Here is a 26,719-nt window from a genome sequence, read left to right on the forward strand (position 1 = left end):
GTGGCGGGCCGGGCCGCACTCTCGGGCTGCGGGCGCCGGGAGGCCGCGGGGCGCGGGGTGCTGGGGTCCGCGGGCGGCATGGGGAAGGGGGGCAACCAGGGCGACGGGGCCCCCGAGCGCGAGGCGCCGCTGCCCACCTTCCGCTGGGAGGAGATCCAGCAGCACAACCTGCGCTCCGACCAGTGGCTCGTCATCGACCGCCGGGTCTACGACGTCACCCGGTGGTCCCGCCGGCACCCGGGCGGCCACCGCGTCCTCCGGCACTACGCGGGCGAGGACGCCACGGTAAGGCCGCCCTCCGCCCGGCCCGGCGGCGGGGGAGGCGGGAGCCGTGCTCCCGGGGGCCAACCGGCGCTGCTGCTGGAGTTGGGCGCGGAGTCGGGGCGCCCGGGGAGCGGGGGAGAAAGTGTCTGCGGCTCTCCTCCTGCCCCGGGCTCTGTCCCGGGAGCAGAGGCCCCTGCGGGGGGCCGGATTGGGGCCGGATTGGGGGCTCCGGGAGGGAGGCGGCGCCGCGGGAGCCGGGGCGGGAGGACCGCGCAGGAGGAGGTTCCCGGCGCGCGGCGCCCACGCGGCCGCTCCTCCCGCGGGGCTCACGGCCCCGGGGCGCCCCGAAGAGGGCGCTCGGCCCCGGAGCTCTGGCGCCCCCCGGCGTGGAAGATGGCCGCCCGGCGCCGCGGAGAGCCCGGAGGAGCCAGGTGGCGGGCCCGGGCCGGCCTCACTCTCCGGCCGGCCAGGGGGAACCAGATCCGGCCGGGCCGAGCGGCCGCCAGGGCCGCCGGAGACCTCGGAGCCCCGTGCCCACGCTCAGCCTCCCGGGACCCCCTCTCCCCCGGACCTCCTTCTTGGGGGGCTTGGGGAGAAGGAGGGGGATAGGGGGGTGCAGAGCCCAGGTGGAGAGGCCGGGAGCCCGGGCATGCAGCCGCTCCGGGCGGGCTTGGCAACAGGTCCTCGGCCTCGGGGTTACTCGGGGGCGTTCAACTCAACGGCCCTCCGAGTCCAGCCGCCAGGGGTGCCCCGCGCTCTCCGCTGGCAGAGCCCTCCCCCAGGAGCTCCCTTCGTCTGCGATCGGACTCGCAGGCGAGAAACGTGAAATGGACCAACCGGGGGGACAGTTGGATAATGTGAAGTGACCGCCCAGAAAGTCATTCATTCTCCCCCGCCCCCCAACACGGGGAGTTTGGGGTGTATGGGAGGGGGACTTGGAATCCGAGGGTTTTGTTTTCAGGCTGTTGAGCAGGTGCTTTGCCCCCAGGGGCTCGGACTGACAGGGTTTGGGGAGCGCAGTGTTAGGGGCCATGGCGGTTTGGGGAGGAACCAGGCAGCAGAGGCCGCACTCCTGGAGCTCTTGATGCTCTCTGAGGAGTCCAGTGGGACTCGGGTCCTCAGGAGGCTGGAGGCCACGGGAACCTCTGGGGGTACCCAGGTTCTCAGTGGGGCGTTTCCCTGCGTCCGAAGGGACCTCAGGACCCAGCACCTCCTCTTCCCCAGAAAGGTGACCCAGAGGAGGGCCGGGCCGAGGCCCACTGGGCCCCCTGCGGCGTTAGGACGCCCTGGCCCGTCCGGAGAACAGCTGCTTACGGTGTACACACCCCATTCCTGCCTGCCGCCTTCCCCCGGGTTGGGATCAGCCCTGGACACACCTCTGACTTAAAAACGTGCCCCAGCCGGGCTGGGACTCAGCCGCTCGCTCAGTTTCGTGGAGTGTCCTCCCAAAACGCCCAGGTTTTGGGTTTGGTTCCCCGGCCCCTGGGCCTAAACTCGGGACCTGCCATCCCTGAGTTCTCCCTCCCCCCCTCCCTTATTTCACCTCGGCTCTCTCTCCCTCTGGTCCTCTGGCACTCTCTGCTCTTAGAAAATCTATATATTTGATTTCAGAAAGGAAGGGAGAGGGAGAGAGGGGGAGAGAAACACCAGTGATGAGAGAGAGAATCATGGATCTGCTGCCTTCTGCACACCCCACACTGGGGATGGAGCCCACAACCCCGGCCTGTGCCCTGACTGGGAATCGAGCTTCCAACTATATGGCCTTTTGGTTTACAGGTCGACGCATGGCATAGTCCCACTTCTGCGGAGCTCTCTCCACAAGGGGCTTTTATTTTTTTTAATTAATTAATTAATTTATTTATTTTTATAGAGAGGAAGGGAGAGGGATAGAGAGTTAGAAGTATTGATGGGAGAAAACATCAACCAGCTGCCTCCTGCACACCCCCTACCAGGGATGTGCCCAAAACCAAGGTGCATGCCCTTGGACTGGATGGAATCAAACCCAAGACCTTTCAGTCCACAGGCCAATGCTCAATCAACTGAGCCAAACTGGTTTCGGCTCCACGGGGGACTGTTAATCTCCAGCTACCGTTTCTCACACATCCACTCTGTGTCTCTGAGGCTCAGGGCTCAGAGCTGGGCCCGGGCAAAGGATGACTAAGGGAGGACTCCACTTTCCCTCCCAGTGGGGCCTGGACTGGGGATTCCTGCCTCTCCTCCCAGGTCCCTCCCCCGGCCTCCACCCCCTCTTGTCCAGCAGCTCCTGCCCTGTCCCCTCTGAGAGCCCGGAGAGGGAGAAAGGGGTCCGGACTCGAGCCTGCTCCCACGCTGTCCTGTCCCGAAAGGGCCGCGAATGGAAAGTGGGCGCCCTCCCCTCGGCCCGGGGCGGGACACCAGGAGAGGACAGCTCGGTGGGCATTCCTAGGCGGACACCGCCTCCCGCTCTGTGACCTGTGAGGTCACTGCTCAGACTTCTGACTGCCCTGCGGGTGTGAAGGATCTGACTTCACGTGTTCCCGGCACACAGGGAGGAGGCTCAGGACACAGGAGAAGGGGTGTGAAGAAGGGGTACACAGGTGTCCCCACTTTTACCAGAGGAGACACATTTATCCAAAAAGAAGTTCTCCGGGTTGTGCCTGTAGGGCAGCTCGACTCACCCAACTAGGTCGGGGGGGGGGGGGGGGAAGACCCCTGGCCCAGCCCAGCGTTCCGGTCTCTTAGGCCCCATCAGCCCAGGCTGCTGGGGGGGCGGGGACAGGGGGAACTGCAGCCAGGAGCTCTTGGGGCACAGCACTGCCCCCAGCCTCAGCTGCTCCTCGCCTCGGAGGGGACACGCCCTGCCTGCACATCTCTGCTTGGGAAGGAAGTCAGCCTCCCTGCCTCCAGCTGGGAACCCCGGGTCCCCCCTCGGCTTCCCCCTCACCACGTGTCCCAGGTCCCCTTCCCAGGGCCGCTGCCCAGCGCTGTCTGCCAGGAGCTGGCTCCTCCGCACTGAGTCCCACACTGCCCGTGCCGGCTCGGTGCCCCGTGTGCGGAGCTGGTTACAGGCCAGCGTGCTCTGCAGAGGGGCGGGGCACAGCGGAGACAGCATGGCGGGTGCTCGGGCCGGGGCCGGGCTGGGGCCGGGGCCTGTCTTCTTGCCTAAGTTGGCTGGCCTTGGAGCTGCCATGACAGAAGCAGAAGCCGCTGGCCGGACGTGTGACACCCGTCTTCCATTTGGGAGTCGGTGCTCTGGGTCTGGCCTCCTGCAGCCTGATCTGACCCCCACATGCCCTCCTTGTGGGGGGGGGGGGGGTGCTGCCCCGTCAGCCTGTCGCTGCCCGGCTCTCCCTGGGCCCGGCTCTCCCTGGGAGGTCTGTGGCTTCTCTCCCCTTCTTGTTCCCAAACCCACTTCGCTTGTCCCTGTCCTGCCCCCCAGGGGTGACGCTTCGAGGGGAGGCACAGAGAGGCCCTTCCTCAGTCCGGGAGACCTCTAGGCCCCGCGGAGGGGGCCGGGGTGGGCCCCGTGTCTCCCGGCTCTCCTAATCCTAATCTCTGGAATGGCCTGTCCCAGAGTTGGAAAGGTCGGCTGCTGCGTGCAGCCGGGGCTCCACAGACGCTGTGAGGAAGGGAGGGCAGTGTTCTGGGAGCACCCGCGGGAGTCTGAGCACAATTGCAGAGTGGGGAGTCTCCGGGGCGCGGGGAGCCGGGGAGCACAGTGTGGGGTCCTGGGTGAGCCTCCTGTGAGGCTCTGTGGGAGGCCCCGGGCTGCAGCGCGAAGGAGGCAGGCGGGGCCCTCCTGGCCGCGGTACCCTGGCGGGAGGTGGTAAGAAGTGAGTGCAGACGGCCCCGCCGTACCATGTTGGACGGGATTCTTTCCTCCCGATGCTGCCAAAGTGATTGTGGAAGTTGCATGAGGTACTGGACCCTTCATTGTCAACAGGCGTGGTGGTGGTGGTTTTGCCCATCGGTGGGCTCCTTCCTGTGTGTTCTGAGCACGTGGAGGGCAGGCTGGGCTGAGCTCCGACCCGTGGGCTCGATGCAGTGAACGCGCTTCCTGCCTCGGGATGGAGCCCTATGGGAGGTCGGGGAGCCTCTTCAGAACAGAGCCTGTGGTTTCTTTTCTTTTTTTAAAATATATTTTATTGATTTTTTTACAGAGAGAAAGAGAGGGATAGAGAGTTAGAAACATCGATGAGAGAGAATCATCGATCAGCTGCCTCTTGCACACCCCCTACTGGGGATGTGGCCGCAACCAAGGTACATGCCCTTGACCAGAATCGAACCCGGGACCTTATAGTCTGCAAGCTGACTCTCTATCCACTGAGCCAAACCGGTTTTGGCTGGTTTCTTAAAAAATGTATTTCTATTGATGTCAGAGAGGAAGGGAGAGGGAGGGAGAGAAACATCAATTGATGTCGAGGAGGAAGGGAGAGGGAGAGAGAGAAACGTCAATTGATGTCGAGGAGGGAGGGAGAAGGAGAGAGAGAAACATCAGTGAATCACGGATCAACTGCCTCCTGCACGCTCCGCACTGGGGATCGAGCCTGCAACCCGGGCCTGTGCCCTGTGCCCCGACCGGGAATAGAACCGTGACCTCCTGGTTCCTTGGTCAGTCACTGAATTTGCCAAAATTGAGCACATTACTACCTTCTACGGGGAAAGAACATTAGGATGCATAAGCTCTTCTTAGTGGCAAAAGCTCCATAGCAATGGGAGAGGAGCACGGGAAGTGATGGCAGTGACCTCGCCCTGAAGCCTCCGGGTCCGTCACACCCTCTCACGGCACGTGCTGCTGCTTCGAACGGGGAGGAAGCTCGGCGGCCGCGCTCGGACCCGAGCCTGCGTTGGTTTCTGGTTTCCCATCGTCTCCCGGCGCCTTTTCTCGCCGTGTGGTCGCCGTCTCACCGATGGCCGCCTGCGGGCTCCCAGGCCCCCAGCAGAGGAGCCGAGGCCATGTCCTTCCCTGGCCCTGCCCAGCCCGGGGACTGCTCCCTGCCTGTCCGCGGGGGGCCCTGCCCAGGGGGGCATCCTTGGCGAGCTCAGCGGCCCCTCACCGAGGCAGAGGCCCAGGTGGCACCTGGGTGGGAGCCCGGCACTGAGGGATGGGCCCTGCGTGGGGCCTGAGGGAGCTTTTGGGGCTGGTTCGTGGGAGGCACACAGGTTTGCTGGTGAGCCCTGCCCTCCCCAGTAGGGGCGCAGGCTGAGGTTGGGGTCCCCACTCACCGCTCCCCCGCTGCTCCCCAGGATGCCTTCCGCGCCTTCCACCCAGACCTCAATTTTGTGCGCAAGTTCATGAAGCCCCTGCTGGTCGGCGAGCTGGCGCCCGAGGAGCCCAGCCAGGACCGCGGCAAGAGCGTGAGTCGGACCGACCGCGGGAGGAGGGGGTTTGGGGGGGACGAGGACCCCACCTCAGGTGGAGGGTGCTGGTGTGGGGCAGGGAAGCCTTGTGTCACTCAGGGGGCGCCACCGCCAAGCCCTGGGGCCATGGAGGACTCAGCCCCTCCCTGCCCAGCCTGGCTGCCAGCCTGGCTGCCCCCCACGTGGAGGAATTCATTCCCAGCCTCTACCTCTGGGCAGGGGGCCCAGGCTGGGCAGAGGGTGGTCCCCTCCTGTCCGTGTGTCCTCCTGGTCAGCCCCTCCGCCCACTGACCTCCACATCCGCCCCTCCTCTCCTCGAGGCTCCTCCCCAGCTGAGCTGGGCTCCCGCCGGTCAGTCCCACAGGCCCCTTCCTGACCTGCTTCCCTAGCCCCTGCCCTTCCCCCTTCCACACTGTGTAAGTGGTCTCCAGGGATGCTCTTCCGAGTCTTCCTTACCTCGCAGGCGCCCAGATCTGCCCCCCGCCCGCCCGCCCGCCCGCCTGTCCCAGGACCCTGGGCGAGTCCTGTGGGTAGCTCTGCACCTGCACTCCCGCCTCCCCTCCTGCCCTTCCCCCAGCGATGCCCGCACTTCCTCGGAGCCATCCGGGCTCTGCCTCCATCACCCCTCGCCCCACCGTCGTCTCCTGCCTCCCTGCCCAGCCCTGGGGGGCAGGGACTTGGTCATGTGTCTCCCCACCTCCACCTCAAGGCCCAGCAGGGTGCCCAGGGCGCAGCATCCCGGAGCAGAGGCTGCAAGCTTGTGGGGGTGGGGCCAGAGGATGGCGTGCCCGTGTCACCATTCCGGGGGTGCAGGCCAGGGGTTCGGAGCCCACTGTGTTCACCCAGCACCGCCCCCTCCCGCCCCCCAGCGTGGTCGGCACTGCTCTCCCTTCCGGCTGGCACCTCAGGGAGCGGAGCCCACCGGGGGCCTGTCTGTTTGTGTCGGGCTTGAGGGCACTGAGCCCAGCGTCTTACGTGTGAAGATTCCTTCCTTTTTTAAAAAAGATTTTTACTGATTTCAGAGAGGAAGGGAGAGGGAGAGAGAGGAACGCCAATGATGAGAGAGGACCATCGATTGGCTGCCTCCTGCAGGCCCTCCCTGGGCATGCACATGCCCTGACAGGAATTGAACAGTGACCTCCTGGTTCACAGGTCAACGCTCCACCACTGAGGCCCCCACTGGGCCTTCTTTTTAAGGCGGAAGAGTATTCTGTTGGCCGGAGCTGGTTTGGCTCAGTGGATAGAGCATCAGCCTGCGGACTGAGGGTCCCGGGTTCAATTTCTGTCAAGGGCACCTGCCTGGGTTGCGGGCTTGATCCCCAGTAGGGGGTTGCAGGAGGCAGCCAATCAATGATTCTCTTTCATCATTGATGTTTCTATCTCTCTCTCCCTTTCCCTTCCTCTCTGAAATCAATAAAATATATATATATTTTTTAAAGAGCATTTGTTGGACGAATGGGCTCGGCTCGTTCAGCCATTCATCCACCAACCTGTCTGCTCTGCCTCTGCCTTCTGTCCATGGTGCATGCTGCGCTGAGGGGGGTGTGCACGGGGCAGGCTGTGGGGTGAGGCCCATCCCGCGCCCTCGCTCCGCAGTCCCAGATCACCGAGGACTTCCGGGCGCTGAGGAAGGCGGCCGAGGACATGAACCTGTTCAAGAGCAACCACCTCTTCTTCCTCCTGCTGCTGGCCCACATCATTGCCATGGAGAGCCTCGCCTGGTTCACCGTCTTCTACTTCGGCAACGGCTGGATCCCCACCGTCATCACCGCCTTTGTGCTGGCTACCTCGCAGGTGAGGCGGGGCCCCGCCCCGGCCCCGCTGCAGGCCCGGCCCCAGCCCCAGCCCGGGAGCCCGCACCTGCACCGCCCGCACGCCCCGCTGGGACAGCACCTGTGCCTCTCCCCGCAGGCCCAGGCCGGCTGGCTGCAGCACGACTACGGCCACCTGTCCGTCTACAAGAAGTCCATGTGGAACCACATCGTCCACAAGTTCATCATCGGCCACTTGAAGGTAAGGCCGTGGCCCGGTGCAGCCCCACTGTGTGCAGTGGGGGAGCTGTCGCTCTGAGTCCAGCTGTGAGGCTCCCCGCTCCCCGCTCCGCCACCCTCCCAGCCCGGCTCCCTATCTCCCTAGAGCCACCAGCCCCGCTGCTTCTGAACACTGACCCTCACCTCTTGGTCTGTGACTCAGCGGCTGGACGGCTCCTTATCTGAGCCGCTGAGCCGCCCCGTAGCCGTGGAACTATGTGAGCCGTTTACCACGTGGAGTTCTTCCTTCTCCCTCTTCCTCGTTCTTCTTTTGTGAAATGTGTCCTCCCCTCCCCTGAGGCGCCTTCGGGTCATTTACCGCCTTTCAGACCTTTTGTTAGAAGGAGTCCTGGGTCGTGAAGCGTCTCACTGCGCTTGGGGTTGCAAAGGGGTCTGGGATCTGCAGACACGGGCGTCACGCAGGGCCCCCCCAGACCGGGCGGCTCAGGGCCCCCCCAGACCAGCCGGCCAGCCGCGGCCAGTGTGTGTGAAACCCCAGCGGGAGGTGCCAGGGCCTGTGCTGATTTGATAGCTTATCTCCTTGGCTTCAGAAATACGTCCCTGCCGGCTCTCTCCCTGACACGCCACCTCCCCCCCAGCTGCTCCTTAGGAAAGGCTGTGTCCTGAAGACTCCCACCTCCCCACCCATGAGCCCTCCCCTCCCCACACCCTCCCCATCCCCCGCACGCTCCCCACCCTGAACCCCCACCCTCCACCCCCACCACCCCGCACCCCGGCCTGGGGAGAGCCCTGTGTCGGGGCTAAGTCTTCCCGCTGTGACCCACACGCGGCGGCCCCGGGCTCAGGCCCGGGTCTGGCTGGGGTGAAGGGCCATGGAATCGGGTGCCAGTTCTGCAGCGAGCGGCTGGCCTGGCCCTGAACCCGCAGCCGCCTGAGAAGGTGGTTTCCCAGGGTTTCGGGGCGAGGGGAGGTGTGCACAGGAGGGTGCTCTGTTTGGTTTTTGGTGGATGCTTTTTGGAGGATAAGCCCCCCTGGCATGGAAAGCAGCGTTTACCGCCGACCATGTTGTCCCCACCATGCGGTCCCCAGGCGCTCAGCTGGGCCGGAGCTGCTGCCCCTTGCCTGGGGGTCCCCCTGGGTGGGCGGCCTCCACGGGGCCTGTCTCAGGAGATGGGATCCTGGGTGGCGGGAGGCGGCCCGCTCGCAGGTGGAGGAAGCCAGGTCCTGCCGCCGCCCTCCGTGGGGCCCGGGCCAGTGGCGTGGCCGTGCAGCTCGCCCGGGTGCCCAGCCGGGAAGTCGCCAGAGGTCCTGGAGCTGGCCGCCCGGCCCGCCGCGGCACAGGCTCTCCCCGGGCACTGGGGCTGTGACTGGGCACCGGGGGGAGACTGGCGAGATGGGCTGTGCCCACGGCCAGGGGAGGCCGTCCTGGACGCACGGGCGTCGGGTGGAACGAGACCTTCGGATCCTGCCACTCCTTTGCTGCCCCAGAGGTTCTCCTTTTCGTTCTCACTAAGAATTTGGTTCCTTTTGTCTGAAAGACGAATGTGTCCTCGGAGCCAGCGGTTCTCAACCTTCCGAATGCCGCGACCCTTTAACACAGTTCCTCGTGTTGTGGTGACCCCCAGCCATAAAATATCTGTGTTTTCCAATGGTCTCAGGCTCTACAGCAGCCCACAGGTTGAGAACCGCTAGCAGGATCACCTAAGACCTTCGGAAAACACATAATATTTACATTATGATTTGTAACAGTAGCAAAATCACAGTTAGGAAGAAGCAACGAAAATGATGTTATGGTTGGGGATCACCACACCATGAGGAGCTGTGTTAAAGGGCCTCGGCGTTAGGAAGGTTGGGAACCTCTGCTCTGAGCGCTCACTCGCTGACTCTGCTCGGATCTGGGGGCTCTGAGGTGCCTTCGTGTAGCAGCCTGAGGTCCCGCCCAGCCCACTGGTCCTGGCTGGTCCCACCCACGGAGTCCACAGACTCTCCCTGGCGACACGTGTGTTGTAGCGACTAGGCCTTTGCAGGTGGCTGGACCCTGGGTCCATGCTGTGCTGGGCACTGAGCTCACCCTGAGTCTGACGTGACAGCTCAGCCTGTGCGTCACGGGGCCGCCCTCGGGAGTGAGTCAGGGGCTTGAGCGGGGAGACGCGTCCGTGGCCGGGAAGGAAGTGTGTGTGGGATGCTTCTCATCTGCTGGACGCTTAAGCTTGAGAGCCGGGAGCTCCTGCCTGTGTGTGTCAGCGTGAGCCAGTCCGCCCTGCAGCACCTGGGCCCCGGCCGCCTCCCGCTGGCAGAGCGTATCCCACTGCTTCGGCCCTTGTTTGTTTAAAACGCTTCCTGGTGATACAGCTCACATACAGTCCCGTTCGCCATTTGAAATGCACAAGCCAAGGGCCCAGGCGTGTGTCTCAGTGGTGAGCATCGACCTCTGAACCAGAAGGTCAGGGTTCGATTTCTGGTCAGTGCATGTGCCCAGGTTGAGGGCTCCATCCCCAGGGCGTGCAGGAGGCAGCCGACCCATGATTCTCTCTCATCGTTGATGTTTCTCTCTCTCCTTCCCTCTCCCTCTCTGAGATCAATTAAAATACATATAAATATAAGTGTACGAGCCGTTGACTTAACCATAATCACAGCCAATTCTGGAGGCTCTTCATCCCCCAAAAGATACCCCTGCCTCCGAGCCAGCACCTCCCATCTCTCGCCCCATGGCAGCCCTGGGCAGCCTCTCTTCCTGTCTCTATTTTCGTAGACATGGGGTCACCCGTGTGGTCCTGTGGGACTGGCATGACGTGTTTCCATGTGGAGACGCGTGTCACTGGTTCCTTGAAGGCCTGGCCGAGCGCATTCCGTGTACAATCAGCCACATTTTACTCACCCACCTATCACTAGCCCCTCAGCAGACAGTACCCTCACCTCGCCTCCCCCGCAGGGTGCCTCCGCCAACTGGTGGAACCATCGCCACTTCCAGCATCACGCCAAGCCCAACATCTTCCACAAGGACCCGGACGTGAACATGCTGCACGTGTTCGTGCTGGGCGAGCGGCAGCCCGTGGAGGTAGGAGGCGGCCGTGGGGGGGGCGGGGAGTGGTGGTGAACGGGCGGCGGTGCGGACGGGGCGGGGGAGGAGCGGGAGGCAGTGTGTATGTGTGTGTGTGCGCGTGTATGGAGGCACCATGTGGATGGGGCATGTGAACAGGGGGCAGGAAGACACATCCAGGGCTGGAGCTGCTCCAGGAAAGCTGGGTGGAGTCCCAGGCCTGGAGGCTGGAGGGCCTGGGCGAGGCCGTCCACCTGCGCCCCCCGAGGGAGGGGCTGTTCAGGGTCACACGGGAAGTGGAGGAGAGGCCCAGACCTGACAGCTCGCCTTTCCTTCTGCTCTGCCTCACGGCCTCATTTGAAGATCAGTGTAGTTTGCATCTCCTATTGTCTCCACCGCCCCTTCCCCAAACGCCGTGTGTCTTGGTGGCCCGTGACTGCATGCTGTATGTCCTCTGTGTGTGAGTGTGCACGCCTGCTTGTATGTCCTCTGTGTGTGAGTGCACGCCTGCTTGTCTGTCCTCTGAGCGAGTGAGCACGCCTGCTTGTATGTCCTCTGTGTATGAGCGAGCACGCCTGCTTGTATGTACTGTGTGTGAGCGAACATGCTGCTTGTATGTCCTCTGTGTGTGAGTTCACACACCTGCTTGTATGTCCTCTGTGTGAGCGAGCACACCTACTTGTATGTCCTCTGTGTGTGAGTTCACACACCTGCTTGTATGTCCTCTGTGTGAGCGAGCACACCTGCTTGTATGTCCTGTGTGTGAGTTCACACACCTGCTTGTATGTCCTCTGTGTATGAGCGAGCACGCCTGCTTGTATGTCCTCTGTGTGTGAGTTCACACGCCTGCTTGTATGTCCTCTGTGTGAGCGAGCACACCTGCTTGTATGTTCTGTGTGTGAGCGAACATGCTGCTTGCATGTCCTCTGTGAGCGCGCACGACGGCTTTTCAGAGGCAAACACCGAGCCAGAGGCTCTGTCTGCAGCTCCCGCCTCGCCCAGCCAACCTCCGGGAGTCCCAGCCCAGCGGCCCTGCCGGGAGCTGTCCCGGGCTCTGCTCCGTCCCTCTTCTGTGATTTCTCCCGCTGTTATAATTTCCTTTTAGCAAAAACCCCCAATTTACTTAAGCAACGTGCTCCTTTAATGCATTTTTTAAGAAAACGCCTCTGTGACGGCCTGTGTGATGGTTCCGTTTCCCCCCAGAAAGGAACTTTGATGTGGGGAGCCCACTGCTGACGGCAAACAAGGTCGGCCATCCTTGCTGCTCTGGGGCAGCCCGGCACTCCGGGGACGGGCGCGAGCAGGGGCTCCGCGAGGTCCGGGGCGGTGGGCCTCTGCAGCAGGGCCTGGGCCTCCGTGCTGTGCCCCGCGGCGGGCATTCTCACTGCCACCGGGAGGGGCGGCCTCTGCCTGGGGCCTGGTCACTGGAGGAAATGAGCCCAAACCCGGTGCTTCGGGGCGGGGGTCCTCGGGCCAAAGTCCTCCGGCGTTTCTTCCAGAAGCGCCCGCTGGCTGAGGAGGGTTAGATCGCAGCCTGGTGCTCGGGCCTCTGGGCCTCCAGGCCAGCGGGCAGGGGCCGCCCTTGCTGAGGGCCTGCCTGTTGGAGCCGCCGGCCGTGCTGACCTGAGCGCTGCGCCCGCAGGGAGACCCCTGTGCCCGGCAGTGCTGGCGGGAGGCGTCTTTCCCGCCGCGCAGAGCGGTCAGACCTTGCAGACGCCTCTCCAGGGCGCTGGGGGCAGGGCGGGCGAGGTTTGGGGTCCGGGACCCAGGTGCCGGGCGCATTTGAGCGGCCACGTGCTCCGTGCTATCCTCTCACTGTGGGGGCAGGGCGGCTGTGTCGGTTCCTGGCTGAGCTGTGCTGGACAGGACTCCGGGCCTGATAGGCTGTCTTGTGTCAGGCCCACCCCACCCCGGCCGCCCTTATCTCCGCCGTAAACCAGCTGCGGGCGCCTTCTGCCTCTGGTCTTTATGACTTCCGGGAACTTTCTTGGTTTATGTGGCAAGTCGTCCCCCAACCCCCATCCTCCATCCCCCGCCCCCAGGTCCTTTCATTTCTTCAGACAGACTGCTCCCAGGGGCTGTAGCTTTGCTTCTGGACGCTTCGCTTTTGCCCACTGTATTGGGCTGAGTTGATGGCCTGCCTTCACACCTTTCCCCAGCTCCCGCAGTGGGCGCCCTGCGCGCCCGTCCCTGCGTCACAGTGGGGACCCCGGCGCCCGGCTGGGCCCGGCTGATCTCCCTCGGACCCCTCTGGGTGACTGGGCACCCAGTAACTCACTGGAGTGGGCCGCCTTCCCTCTTCTAGAAAGAATCTGTACTTTACTTATTTTTTAATATATTTTATTGATTTTTTTACCAAGAGGGAGAGGGAGAGAGAGTTAGAAACATCGATCAGCTGCCTATTGGGTATGTGCCTGCAACCAAGGTACATGCCCTTGACCGGAATCAAACCCGGGACCCCTGAGTCCGCAGGCCAAAGCCGTATCCACTGAGCCAAACCGGTTAGGGCAGAATCTGTACTTTTAGTCCTTGCTGGTTTTCTCAGTGGATAGAGCGTCAGCCTACAGACTGAAGGGTCCCAGGTTCGATTCCAGTCAAGGGGACATGCCCAGGTTGCAGGCTTGATCCCCAGTGGGGGGCGTGCAGGAGGCAGCCGATCCATGATCCTCCCTCATCATTGATGTTTCTATCTCCATCTCCCTTCCTCTCTGAGATCAATAAAAACATTTATTTTCATTTTTAAAGAAAGAAAATAGTGAAAATGCAGCCCCGTCCTTTCTGTGTTTGTGTCGGTTTTTGAGCTCCTGAGCGTCCGGAACAGAGTGAAGCAGCGTGACGCTGCTCATCCTCGTTCTGGGCCACGTGCTCAGATCCTCCTCCACCTGCCTGGGCGCCCCCGCCCCCCACTGACCCCTGCTTCCTGGGCCAGGCAGCCCCTGTGCGGCCAGGCCTTTCTGGGAGTGACCGGGCCTCCTGCAGGCCGGAGCTGGGTTTTGGGGTCTTGCTGCTCTGTGCATGCCCGTGGGGGGAGGGGGGGAGGTTGTTGCTCCTTCCCTGTGTGGGAGTCCGCAGGTTCCCAGAGGCGGGTGCTGGACTTTGCGACCGCTCCCCTCCCCCACTCCGGGGCAGACAAGGAGGGCCTTGTCCTCCTCAGACATTCTGTTCCAACGCTGAAGTCCCCGTCCGCGCCCCTGGCATCCAAGCCTGGCCTCGTGGTCCGCCGAGAGCCTGGGGCGGGAGGGCCCGCGGCGGGCAAAGGGCGGCGGAGCTCCAACTCCAGGAAGCCAGGCCACCCGCGGGCCCCCTCCCCGTGCCCTGGCCCGCGTCCCAGTCAGCCAACGCCTGGGAATGCGGGGGAGAGAGCCCTGTGTGCCACCACCTCCTTCCTGAGCATGGGGCCCCCCGTACCTCCCTGGGTGAAAGCACCCTCTGTCCCCCGTGTCTCCCCTCCGACGGCCACACTGCCCCAAGCCCTCTCCCTGTGGGGTGAGGCTGTCCGGGAGAGGGCTGGGGGGGCCCAGTGGGGAGGGCGGCGCGCCCACCAAGCAAGTCCAGAGCCCAGCCCTGAGCTGAGCGAGGCACGAAGGTCATCACTTCGTCCTTGCTGAACCCTAGTCAGGAGTCATTTTACAGATGTAACAACGAAGGCTGAGATGGAGTAACTCGCTCCAGGTCACAGCTAGGAAAAGCCACCAACCAAACCCATGCGTCTGCTCTACACCCGGGCTCTGGGTCCCCTGGCGCCTTGCCTGCGGCCACCACCTAGTGGACATTAAGGGAAATGTGTTTTCTGGATCACCCCAGTGTGTGTGTGTGTGTGTGTGTGTGTGTGTGTGTGTGTGTGTAATGTATTTTTATTGATTTCAGAGAGGAAGGGAGGTGGTGGGGGGGAGAGAGAGAGAGAGAGAGAGAGAGAGAGAGAGATCGACGATGAGAGAATCCCTGATCAGCTGCCTCCTGCACGCCCCCTGCTGGGGACTGAGCCTGTTCTGTGGGTCCTATGCCTCCCAGGCCCCTGGGCAGCTGCATTTTCCCCTTCCTTGAATGGCCACTTGGGGTTCCCCTCCCCCCCAAGTGCAGGCCCCTCCACCCACCTCTGAGAGCTCCCTGGCTGGGCCCCTGCAAGGCCAGCCTCAGCCCTGGCCGTAATGAGCAAACGGACACGCCTCGGGGCGTGAGGGGGCCTGCGGGAGCCCAGGAGGCCCCACGGAGCCGAGGGTGGACGCACCCCGGGTGCTGGGACACGGCCCTGGCGCCAGGGGGCGGGGCCTGGGACAGCCGGGCTCAGTTCCCGTCGGGGCCCTCCGAGCAGGAGCCCACAGACTCCTGTGGTTTTGAGAATCACTGTCCTCTGTCCTCACCCGGGAACCAGGGGCATTGGCCTGGACAGCACCCGGCGCCTCCTCCCGGCTCTGATTCCCCAAAGGAGTGGGAATGGATGCATTGCAGAGGCGGCTCTGGCCCTCGGGCCCAGGGAGGGCTGCCAGGAGCAGTGTCCCGGCGCCAGCACCTGGCGCATCGGCGAGAGAGCGAGACATGGACGGGCTGCCCCCTGCACCGCCCCTCCCAGGGGTCCAGCCTGCAGCCAGGCCTGTGTCCTGACGGGGAATTGAACCAGCGACTTTTTTTTTTTTTTTTTTTTTTTCTCACCTGAGGATATTTTCCCATTGATTTTTAGGGAGCGTGGAAGAGAGAGAGAGAGACAGAGAGACATCGATGTGAGAGAAACACATCAACTGGTTGCCTCCTGCACGACCCCAATCAGGACCCAGGCCGGGGAGGAGCCTGCAACCAAGGTACATGCCCTTGACCGGAATCAAACCTGGGACCCGCTGGTCCACAGGCCACTCTACCCCCAGAGCCAAACTGCCTAGGGCTGAATTAGCAACCGTTTGGAGCATGGGACAACTCTCAACCAACTGAGCCACATTGACCAGGGATCATTGGCTTTTACTTTTTAAAATATATTTTTATTGACTTCAGAGAGGAAGGGGGAGAGAGAGAGAGAGAGAGAGAGAGAGAGAGAAACATCGATGAGTGAGAAACATCTATCAGCTGCCTCTTGCACACCCTATACTGGGGATGTGCCCGCAACCAAGGTACATGCCCTTGACCGGAATCGAACCTGGGACCTTTCAGTCTCCAAGCCGACGCTCTATCCACTGAGCCAAACTGGTTTGGGCAATTGGTTTGTTCTTTAACCACCGGTGATATGGATGCCAAATGGGGCTGGGGCTGAGTGACCCGGACACGGTCTCGCCCTGGCCTGGCTCCCCCCACAGACCCAGCTGCTCACTGGCCTCGGGCAGCTCCCAGGAGGCCCGGCAGCGTCCTCACGCCCAGCGGGCGGAGGCCGGGACTCCCTCTGGGGCTGGGCCTGTGTGCGCTGTTGGGGTGCGCATTCACCAGCAACAGCTCCTGAGCGCTCTCAGTGCAGATCCCCTTGGCCCACCCCCTGTGGCCGTGGCAGGGGCCTGACCCTGAGCCTTGGCTTCGGAAGGGCCGGCTCCCGGCTCCCGGCTCCCGGGCTGGCATGGAGCGGGAGCTGAGGCTGCGCGCAGGGGACGCACTGAGCTGGCTGAGGGCGTGCTGGCCGGTCAGCCTGGGGTCAGCCCGGCAGCCGGAGGGGCAGATTGGCAGGCGAGGGACAGAGGCCCTGAGCCGGAGGGACAGTGGTGGCTGCAGAGCGGGTGGGGAAGGGCAGGGAGGCGGGGCCCAGGGTGCAGGTGCCGGCACTCAGGGTCTCTCCTCTGTCTCTCTCCTCAGTACGGCAAGAAGAAGCTGAAATACCTGCCCTACAACCACCAGCACGAGTACTTCTTCCTGAGTGAGTGCTGGCGCCGCAGCCTCTTCCCCCCCCCCCCTCTGTTCTCCCACCGACACCCTTTGCAGACTCGGGAAGTGACACTGACCCTGTTAGGAAAGAGCCCTCAGCAGCCTCCCCTGCAGGGCCCTCCTGGGCCCTCAGACAGACGGGCCCAAGGCCAGCAGGGCCTGGCTCCTGATCCCGGGTCGGGTGTGGAGGTGTCTGCTCCCGGCCGTCTCAGCGTGAGCTGCAGCCTGTGTGCTGGCCGCAGTCCCTCCTGCTCTTCCAGCCGGGATGGGGACGGGACAGGACAGGAGGGGACGGGGACAGAACGGGATGGGGACCGAATGGGACAGGGACAGAACGGGATGGGGACCGGATGGGACGGGGACAGAACGGGATGGGGACCGAATGGGACAGGGACAGGACGGGATGGGGACCGAATGGGACGGGGACAGGACGGGATGGGGACCGAATGGGACGGGGACAGAACGGGATGGGGACCGAATGGGACAGGGACAGGATGGGATGGGGACCGAATGGGATGGGGCCAGGACGGGATGGGGACCGAATGGGACGGGGACAGGACGGGATGGGGACCGAATGGGACGGGGACAGGACGGGATGGGGACCGAATGGGACGGGAACAGGACAGACAGGACGCTCTGAGCACCTCTGCACCTCTCCCCCGCAGTCGGGCCGCCGCTGCTCATCCCCATGTACTTCCAGTACCAGATCATCATGACCATGATCGTCCGCAAAGACTGGGTGGTGAGTCGCAGGGCGTTGTGGGCCGGGGCGCGGAGGGGGTCTGGGTGGTGGACGGGGCCTGCCCTGCCCTCCTGCCTCTGTGGGGCCAGGCGTTTCCCCTCGGGCGCTGCCTTACCACTTGGGACAGGACCGGCTCTGGGCTGCCAGGGGCCGGCAGGCCCTGCACCCACCCGCAGGGCCCCGGCACAGGGGAGCCCCGGGAGCCCTCAGAAAGTTCCCGAAGGCAAGGAGGCCCGAGCGCAGGTGGCCCGCCACCCGGCTCTGCACCAGCGGGGCCTCCCGTGTCCTCCCGTGTCCCTGAGGCCCAGACGGGTCACACGCCGGGCAGGCAGGGCGGGCGCTGGCTCTCGCGGAGGCGCAGGCGTGCGGGGAGCCGGGCTGCGTGTGAAAGCGTCACGGGCTGCGTGCGTGGTGGGTCCGTCAGCAGCAGGACCGTGGTCCACGCCCGGGCTGTGGCCGGGGCGGTCCTGAGGCAGTGAGGAAGGGGCTGGGCGGGCCCCTTCTCCATGCGCCTCCTCACTTCACCTGCCCTGTGCATGGTCTGCATCTGTGCCCAGTGCCCCCTCAGAAGGGCACCTCCCGTGGGCACCGGGCCTCCCACCAGCCTGGCTCTGTGTGGACCTGAGAGGGCACTGTGCCCACGGCGGCCTGACCCGGACGGAGCGGGCAGCCTGGGCAGAGCGGGGTCCAGTGGGTCGGGACAGGGCCCGCTCTCTGGGGCCACTGGTGCCGGTGCCGCCGGTCTCTCCTAACTCGGCTTCATGAATGAAGAGGGTGAGACTTCCCTGCAGTGACACCATGGGGTGGAGGGCTCCAGAACCCAGGCTTCCCAATGACGCCACGTTCCGGGCCCCCCACGCCCACCACCAGCCTCGGAAGCAGCAGGGCCTGTGTCCCTATCGCATTCGATGGCCGCCGAGCACTTCCTCCTGCGTCCTCTCAGGGAAAGGATGGGTCGGCCCGCGACTGTTGATTCCTGTGTTTTGGGTTTTTGTGTGATAACGTTTTTATTGTTGTCATAGAGGAAGGGAGAGGGAGTGAGAGAAACCTCAGTGGTGAGAGAGAATCATGGGTCTGCTGCCTCCTGCACGCCCCCTACTGGGGATCGAGCCTGCAGCCCGGGCCCGTACCCTTGACCGGGAGTTGAACCGTGACCTCTCGGTCCAACCATTGAGCCGCACCGGCCTGCCCGTGGCGGTCCGTTCTCCTAAGAGAGCGGGACTGGACGGACTGGACTCCGGAGACGGGTGGTGGCTGGGGAGGCGGCGGGACTTTGCGCCCGTCCGCCAGGCCCGAGCTGGCGGGACCTGCCCCGCTCCCCTTCCAGACGCGCTCTCTCCCCGAAGCGAGCGTCTCGTCAGGACGGACACTGTAGTCCGGCCCTGGCATCTACGTTGTGTCGTTTAACCCCGTTTGCCAGGAGGCTGGAAGGGAGGGGCTGGAGGGATGGAATTTCCGGACCATGGAGTGATGGGAACTTGACCCCCGGTCTGAGCTCCGTGACCACGGTCTGCCCCCGGCTCCCGGGCCCGTGGCCGCGTGCCGAGAGCAACGTGAGCCGCGGCGTGGGCCGGCCGTGCTGCCGGGTGTTTTAATCTGCTTTGTGCAGGTGCTGGGAATACTTCGCCTGTTAACTGGTTGTTCCCTAAGGAACAAAGCAACTAGATAGGGGCGGCCGGAAAGCCGATCCGACGGTGCACCTGAGCGGGCTCAGGGCCGGGAACCCGATCGGCCCGCGCCTTTGCAGGGCCTGCCCTCGCTCTGCCGGGAAATGGGGTGCAGCGGGAAATGGGGTGCAGCCGGGCCTCCTACTGCTCCCAGACTCGGTGCCTGAGGCTCTCGGGGCCCACACTCAGGCCCCCTCCTGATGAGGCTTCTAAACGCCAGGGAAGCCCCGGGACCCGGGTCTCGATCCCCCGAGACCACCAGCCCCTCCCATGGGGTGTTCAAGGTTCCTCTCTGAGCCTGTCCTTGAGGCCCGGGCTCCGAATGACCTTTGCCCCCGGCAGCCCACTGAGCCTCTGACTTGGAGAGGGCACTGGCCGGAGGCTGTGGAGTGAGCGGACAGCTGCCTTGCAGGGCGAGCTGCTGAGCAGATAGGGGAGCAGCCGCCGCCGCCGCCGCCGGTGGACACGGCCTGGACATGGCACGTCCTGGCAGGCGCACGGGGCCAGCGGACGGGCTGCGGGCCAGGCAGGGGCGGGCCAGGTGTGGGAAGGGCTCGTGGGTCCTCCGCGGAGGCTGGACCTGGCCCGTGGGCCGGCAGGGAGCGAGGCCGCAGTGGCTCGGAGCGTGGCGGTGCGACCGGGTGTGCGGGAGGGGGACCTCTGGGCGGCCACGTGGTGCCGGGGCGGGCTGAGCTCAGGTGCAGCTCCACGCCCTGAGGAGCCCCCGTGGGAGGTCCTCCCCGTCCTGCAGGCGGGAGGGGGGACACACAGCTGAGGGAGCACCCACAGCCTCAGGAAGCTGGAGTTGGCTCCTCCGGGGAGGAGAGAGATGGGGGACCCCGCTCCGCACCCACATTCCTGGAGAGGACACAGTCCTCAGAGGCCCTGAGGCGGCTGAGGAGCTGGGCTCCCCGGGGCGGGGGGAGGGGGGCAGGGAGAGACGCGGTGCTTGGTTGGGAGGGACCCTGTGCCACCCGCGAGGCTCCGCTGTGGACGCAAGGGAGGCCGAGCGCGCGCCTGCGAGGCGGGGTGGGAGTGACTCTGTCCTCTGTGCTCTCTCCCCTCTACCCCCCCCCCCCGCCCTTCCCACACCCCTTCACCCTCCCCCACCCTCCCGGTGCTGGGTGAGCGTGGGGGAGGGGGTTCCTGGTGCTCATGAGTCCGGACAGGACCCGGGCTGTTCGTGAGCCTGCCGATGGGGGTGCACCGTCAGACTCCCCGGCCCACGGGAGGGCAGCTGGCCTCTGGCCCCGCCCTGTGGGGCCTCTCACTTGTCCCCGGTCCCATCCCTGTTTCTGTCCCTGAGAGCCAGCGTGCAGCTCCCTCCTGGACACCAGGCGGCCTTGCCTGCTGCCCCCGAGCCGAGCGCCCTTGGGTGCTCTGGGACGACTCTGCCGGCGGTGGGGTGCGGTGCCGGCGGGGTGCGCGCCCCGGGGAGGGGTGGGGCTGCAGTGCCAGCGGCAGCGGGGTGCACGCCGGGTGGGGTCGTGGTGCCGGAGGCAGGGCCCCGCGTCTCATCGCGCTTCTCTCGCAGGACCTGGCCTGGGCCTTCAGCTACTACGCCCGCTTCTTCGTCACCTACATCCCCTTCTACGGCGTCCTGGGCGCCACCCTCTTCCTCAACTTCATCAGGTGCCCTCCCTCCCTGGGCCGCGCCGGTGACGAGAGGGACCCTGGGCCTCGCGTCCTTACCCCCACGCCCGCCCGGGCCCCTGGGGTGGGGAGGAGCTGTCCCCGGGGCCGGGCCGGGAGAGCAGGCAGGCTCCGGGCTGAGCCCCCCCCTCGCCCCCCAGGTTCCTGGAGAGCCACTGGTTCGTGTGGGTCACGCAGATGAACCACATCGTCATGGAGATTGACCGGGAGCCGTACCGGGACTGGTTAAGCAGCCAGGTGGGTCACAGGCCCTTCGCCCACAGCCGGGGCTGCCCCTCGGACCCAGAGCCGTGCCCGCTCCTGGGTCTGACTCCCTCCGCCGCGGGGCCGGGGCGGCGCGGGAGAGGTGGGGGGCCCTGGGGAGGGGCCGGCGGGGACTGGCGGGGTGAGGGCTCGGCCGATCAGTATGACACGGAGGGGCGGCCTGGGACCTGGGCGGGGCTGGGCCTTGTGGGACAGACGAGGCTCCTCCATCCTCACCCCTGGCCGCCCCTCCCTCCCGCCCCGCCCCGCCCCCAGCTGGCGGCCACCTGCAACGTGGAGCAGTCCTTCTTCAACGACTGGTTCAGCGGGCACCTCAACTTCCAGATCGAGCACCAGTGAGTGCGGGGGGTGGGGGGGCGGCGGTGGTGACAGGCAGTGAGAGGGGTAGAGGGCAGTGTTTGGGGGCTCCCTCTCTCCTCCACTTGGGGAGATCGCCCACCTCCCAGCCCTCGAGCATGCTCCCCCGCCAGCCCCTGAGGCCGGGAGGGGCGCCCTGTGCCCCCGTCATGGGGCGGCCGCCCGTGTGGCTGGAGCGTCGCAGTCACAGCTTCCTCACAGCGTCCGCCTGCACCTCCTGCTCCGTGCGCCTCGCGGGCGGGCGGGGCGTCCGTCCCCCTTCACTGACGGGGAAACTGAGGCCCAGCTTCCCCAGAGAAGATGCCCCCGGGCTTCCCCCCAGACCCCCATCCCTGCTGCCCTCATCCCCGTCTCCGCCACCTCCTCTTCCTCTCACCCCTCCAGTTCTCTCGTTTCCTTTTTATTCTTTTACTTTTAAAATGTATTTTTATAGGTTTCAATTTTTAAAAAATAGGTGTTTATTGATTTCAGAGAGGAAGGGAAGGAGAGAGAGAGACATCCAGATGAGGAAGAAACATTGACCGGCTGCCTCCCGCACGCCCCCTACTGGGGACGGAGCCCACCCCGGGCAGGTGCCCTGACTGGGAGGGGAACCGGGACCCCTGGTTCATAGGTCAGCGCTCACCACGGGCCGCCCCGGCCTTGAGAAAAGCGCGGTGTTCCGTCTCCAGCATCACATCCACGCCGCCCCATCCCGAACACAGCCGTCCACGAACAGCCCCTCCACATGCCAGCTGCCAGGGAGGCACGCGGGGAGAGCTGCAGACGGGCCTCCCGGGCCTGCAGCCTCACCCCTCCCCTCCCCCAGCCTCTTCCCCACCATGCCGCGGCACAACTTCCACAAGGTGGCGCCGCTGGTGCGGTCCCTGTGCGCCAAGCATGGCATCCAGTACCAGGAGAAGCCGCTGCTGAGGGCCCTGCAGGACATCGTCCGGTGAGGGGGTGGAGGGGACCTGGGAGGACCCCAGGGGGGTGGGGAGGGACTGTGCACCCACACAGGAGGGGGCCCAGAGGCTGGCGGGGCCTTCCCTTTGTCCTCCTCGGGGCCCCGGGTGCCCTGCACTGCACCCCTGGCTGAGAGCAGAGAGGAAGCACCTGCACCCCAGCGAGGCTGCCCCGTCCCCTCCCCCAGGGCTCCCCGCCCTCCCCCAGGGCTCCCCGTCCTCCCCCAGGGCTCCCCGTCCCCTCCCCCAGGGCTCCCCATCCTCTCCCCCAGGGCTCCCCGTCCTCTCCCCCAGGGCTCCCCATCCTCTCCCGGGGCTCCCCGTCCCCTCCCCCAGGGCTCCCCGTCCCCTCCCCCAGGGCTCCCCGTCCCCTCCCCCAGGGCTCCCCGCCCTCCCCCAGGGCTCCCCGTCCCCTCCCCCAGGGCTCCCCATCCTCTCCCCCAGGGCTCCCCGTCCTCTCCCCCAGGGCTCCCCGTCCCCTCCCCCAGGGCTCCCCGTCCTCTCCCAGGGCTCCCCGCCCTCCCCCAGGGCTCCCCGTCCCCTCCCCCAGGGCTCCCCGTCCCCTCCCCCAGGGCTCCCCGTCCCCTCCCCCAGGGCTCCCCGCCCTCCCCCGGGGCTCCCCGTCCCCTCCCCCGGGGCTCCCCGTCCCCTCCCCCGGGGCTCCCCGTCCCCTCCCCCGGGGCTCCCCGTCCCCTCCCCCAGGGCTCCCCGTCCCCTCCCCCAGGGCTCCCCATCCTCTCCCCCAGGGCTCCCCGCCCCCTCCCCCAGGGCTCCCCGTGCCCTCCCCCAGGGCTCCCCGTCCCCTCCCCCAGGGCTCCCCATCCTCTCCCCCAGGGCTCCCCGCCCTCCCCCAGGGCTCCCCGTCCCCTCCCCCGGGGCTCCCCGTCCCCTCCCCCGGGGCTCCCCGTCCCCTCCCCCGGGGCTCCCCGTCCCCTCCCCCGGGGCTCCCCGTCCCCTCCCCCGGGGCTCCCCGTCCTCTCCCGGGGCTCCCCGCCCTCTCCCAGGGCTCCCCGTCCCCTCCCCCGGGGCTCCCCGTCCTCTCCCGGGGCTCCCCGTCCCCTCCCCCAGGGCTCCCCGTCCCCTCCCCCAGGGCTCCCCGTCCCCTCCCCCAGGGCTCCCCGTCCCCTCCCCCAGGGCTCCCCGTCCCCTCCCCCAGGGCTCCCCGTCCCCTCCCCCAGGGCTCCCCGCCCTCCCCCGGGGCTCCCCGCCCTCCCCCAGGGCTCCCCGCCCTCTCCCCCAGGGCTCCCCGCCCTCCCCCAGGGCTCCCCGTCCCCTCCCCCGGGGCTCCCCGTCCTCTCCCGGGGCTCCCCGCCCTCTCCCAGGGCTCCCCGTCCTCCCCTAGGGCTCCCCGTCCCCTCTCCCAGGGCTCCCCATCCTCCCCCGGGGCTCCCCTTCCTCTCCCAGGATTCCCTGTCCCCTTTCAGGATTCCCTGTCCCCTCCCAGGATTCCCTGTCCTCTTCCTGGGCTCCCCATCCTCTCCCCTCTCCCTCCGCCTGCCTGTCTCCTGGCCCCTGACTGCCCCCCTTTCTCCCCAGGTCCCTGAAGAAGTCTGGGGACCTGTGGCTGGACGCCTACCTCCACAAATGACAGCGCCGTGGGCGGGGGAGCAGGTGGGGTGGCCGCAGGGGGTGGGGTTTGTTCTGAGGGGGTCCCTGAGGCCGTCACAGCCATCACAGCCCCCGTGTCTGCTCTTGCTGGCTTCCTCTCCCCGTTCCCCTCACTGCACCCTCAAAACCCCCTCGGGGGCCCGCCCTCCGTCAGCCCCGGGAGCAGGGAGAGGTGGCCCCAGCCTGCCTCCTCCCTCCACCCCAGAGGCCACCTGCCTGGGCCCTGCAGCCCGACCCTCCCTCCCTTCCTCTCTCCCTCTCTCCCTCCCTCCCTCCCTCCTCTGCTGCTTTCTGTCCGGGGAGATGGCTCCCCCACCCTGTGGCTGGGCTCCCTCGGGCCCACAGCCTGCCTTTTTGTGGGGAGGGGCTGGCTCTGACCAGGCTGGAGCACTGCCATCTGTCCCCCTCTCCCCCACTCCCAGCCTCCTCAGCCTGTGCCCTGGGCCCAGGGGCAGCCACAGAGGTCAGGGGCCTGTAGGCTCAGCCCCACCCCCCCTCCAGAAGTTTGTCCTAGTTGGGCCGCCTTAGATTCTGGAGCCTTCGAACCCTCTCCAAGGACTCTTGTCTTCCTAGCTCGCACCTTCTGCTGGTTCCACCTTTGCTGCGGGATGCATTCGGCAGACAGCGGGGTGGCCCTGGGGCTGGTGTGGCAACAATCTGCCCCTGGCCACCTGCCCTCGGCCAGTGGGCTGAGCCGGGCTCACTCCCAGGCACTGTCGGGGCCACCACTGTGTGTGTGTGGGGGAGGGGTTTGGGGGGGGCAGTGGGCAGAGGAGGGGGGAGCCAGGAGGTGGTAGGAGGTGGCGCAGAGGAGCTGGGGGTTGTGAGGGCCTGAGGAGGGCCGCGTGGAGGTGGAGTGGGAGGAGTTTGGGGCTGGAGGCCAGGAGCTGAGGGACAGGAGTGAGGGGTGTGAGGGGAGCTGAGGGGAGCCCGCTCCCGGGAGGACCCAGAGCCATCGCGTCTGGAAACCTAACCCACTAACCGATTTTTAGCTGCGGGGCAGGGACGGGGCAGGGACAGCTCGGCGGGGGAGTGGCCAGCCCCAGCCCGCGCCCTGCCGCCGAGAACAGGCCAGAGAGCTGCTGTCCCTCCGCAGCCGATGGCCCATGGGGAACTGGTCTTTGTTTTTATCCTGTTGCCCCCCGCCCCCTGCCCTACACTTTTTGGAAATAAAGAGGTAATTTTATTCTCACTTCCCTGTTGTGCTCAGTCCATGCCCGCTGGGGGTGGGGGTAGGGGAGGGCGGCAGCTGGAGCCAGGCCACTGGCAGCCCTTCTGTCCCCTTCCCTGCAGCCTCTGACCTGACCCACTGCCTCCCTGATGTGAGCTTCGGGCAAAGGATCCAGAGAAAAGGGCCACCGTCCTCCTGGGCCCTCGCAAACCAGCTCCCACCAGGAGCACGGGGCCCCGAAGGTGTCCGGAGGCAGAGGAGGGGCTGGTGTCATTCCTGCCCCCTCACCCCGGACCCGCTGAGCGCCCACAGCCTCATGGGCTGGCTTCTGCCGCCTCCGCCTGGCCCGCTTCCTGGTCCACACACATCCCTGGGGCAGAGAGCATCTCCGGGCTGAGGAAATAAGTCCCCGGAGACGCTGCTGTCGGTGGCTCTGAGGTCCCAGCCTCGCCTGGCTCCCCAGCCCAGGCAGGTTGGCGTCCAGGGGGCAGTCCCACAGGTGGACGCCAGCCCAAGCCTGGGAAGAGCCCAAGGGACTGCGCTGGGCACGCGTACAGCTGGGCCCCTGCTGACCCCCACTGTCCCCCACCCTGCTCCATGGCCGCCTGCCTCTGGGCTGGCTCAGTGGGGGAGTCCAGCTGGACAAGCCAGGGAAGGGCCAGAGGGTCAGGGTAGTCCACCTAGGGGCGCCCCCTGGCCTTTCCTGCCCCCCCCAATCTTCACAGTGGACCCTCGTCCCCCGCTGTGTGGCCTGTGACCTCAGTACAGCCGGGGGGTCAGCCAGGTGACCGGGGAGGGTATGTATGGCCCCCAGTGGCGCAGGCTCAGGTCGGACGGAGGAGCAGGAGCAGCCTGAGCTGGGGGCACAGACCGCCCCGGCTCAGTGGGGGGCTCCGGGCTCTGGGCTGTCTCAGCCACGGGTCAGAGGTACAGGCCTGGTGGATGCAGTGTGAGGGCCCAGGGGACCTGTGACTTCTCCCCCAGCCTCACCCTGAAGTCTCACCTTTGGGTTAAGGAGCTGGGATGCCCATACCTGCTGCCCCCGTACTTCCCTGAGGCTTATGGGTTTCTGACCCCCCTCCAGCCCCCATCACAGCTGTGCCACCTTAACATGCAACGCCCCGAGGGAGCCCAACACCCAAAGCTTCACCCTCCGGAGGCCGAGACCCGGCGTTTGGCTGACCTCCTTCACTTCCCACAAGGGAAGGGCTGTTTCCCAGCCCTCACCCGCCCCCCTCACCCCGCCAAATGTCAGCTCTCCCAGGAGGCCCCGGGGCTGGGCCAGACAGCCTGGAGCCTGGAGGAGACCAGCGCTCACCCACAGGGAACTGAGGGGGCCGCCTTCATAATAGGGCGTCACTTGGGGGGTGGGGGTGGGGGCATGGGCAGGGTGCCGGGCACAGAGGAGGGGCCGAGGCAGCCAGTGGTGTCAGCGGTCACTCAGAGGAGGCCTTCCAGAAGGGGCAGGACTGAGGGCTGCCCTCAGGAGTGACTGGCCACACTCCAGTGAGAGCCTTGAGTCACTCCAGACCCCTCAGCTGTCCCAGGTGCACACCCACCACCACCACCACCACCCCCCCCCAGGCCCGCCCCTCCGGACAGGAAGTGAGAAGCTATGGGTCCCGGGGGGCCCTACAGCCATCTATGAGGACATTGAGGCCTGAGGGGCGGTGGCCGGTCAGGAGCTCGGTGCACTTGTGGCTGGACTTGGTCTCTTCTTGTTGAGGTGGATGTTTTGGGGGGAAGGGGCCTTGTTCTGGCCGCAACTACGCAGAACAAGGGTCCCCCAGCATGCTTGTCCTTCGTCAGCATGAACGATTCTTTCCTTAAATTATTTTTAATT

General features: G+C 65.7%; 1 protein-coding gene across 1 annotated transcript; it reads left to right on the forward strand.

Moving 5' to 3' along the window:
* FADS2 (fatty acid desaturase 2) lies at window positions 1-24,897 on the forward strand. The gene is made up of 12 exons (XM_084895899.1): window positions 1-285; window positions 5,491-5,601; window positions 7,201-7,398; window positions 7,516-7,617; window positions 10,528-10,653; window positions 16,402-16,462; window positions 17,136-17,212; window positions 20,414-20,511; window positions 20,673-20,769; window positions 21,052-21,131; window positions 21,962-22,087; window positions 23,634-24,897. Exons 1-12 carry the CDS (start codon window positions 79-81, stop codon window positions 23,683-23,685), a joined length of 1,335 nt encoding a protein of 444 aa, XP_084752025.1. The 5' UTR covers window positions 1-78; the 3' UTR covers window positions 23,686-24,897.
* Window positions 24,898-26,719: the final 1,822 nt, after the last annotated feature.

This window comes from Pipistrellus hanaki (assembly GCF_964339955.1).
Source record: "Pipistrellus hanaki genome assembly, chromosome: 9".
Taxonomy (NCBI): Eukaryota; Metazoa; Chordata; class Mammalia; order Chiroptera; family Vespertilionidae; genus Pipistrellus; species Pipistrellus hanaki.

Coding starts and splice junctions, on each gene's coding strand:
- FADS2 (XM_084895899.1), top strand. CDS start 79: ATGGGGAAGGGGGGCAACCAGGGCGACGGGGCCCCCGAGCGCGAGGCG. Junction 17,213..20,413: donor TCGTCCGCAAAGACTGGGTG/GTGAGTCGCAGG, acceptor CTTCTCTCGCAG/GACCTGGCCTGGGCCTTCAG. Junction 20,770..21,051: donor GGGACTGGTTAAGCAGCCAG/GTGGGTCACAGG, acceptor CCCCGCCCCCAG/CTGGCGGCCACCTGCAACGT.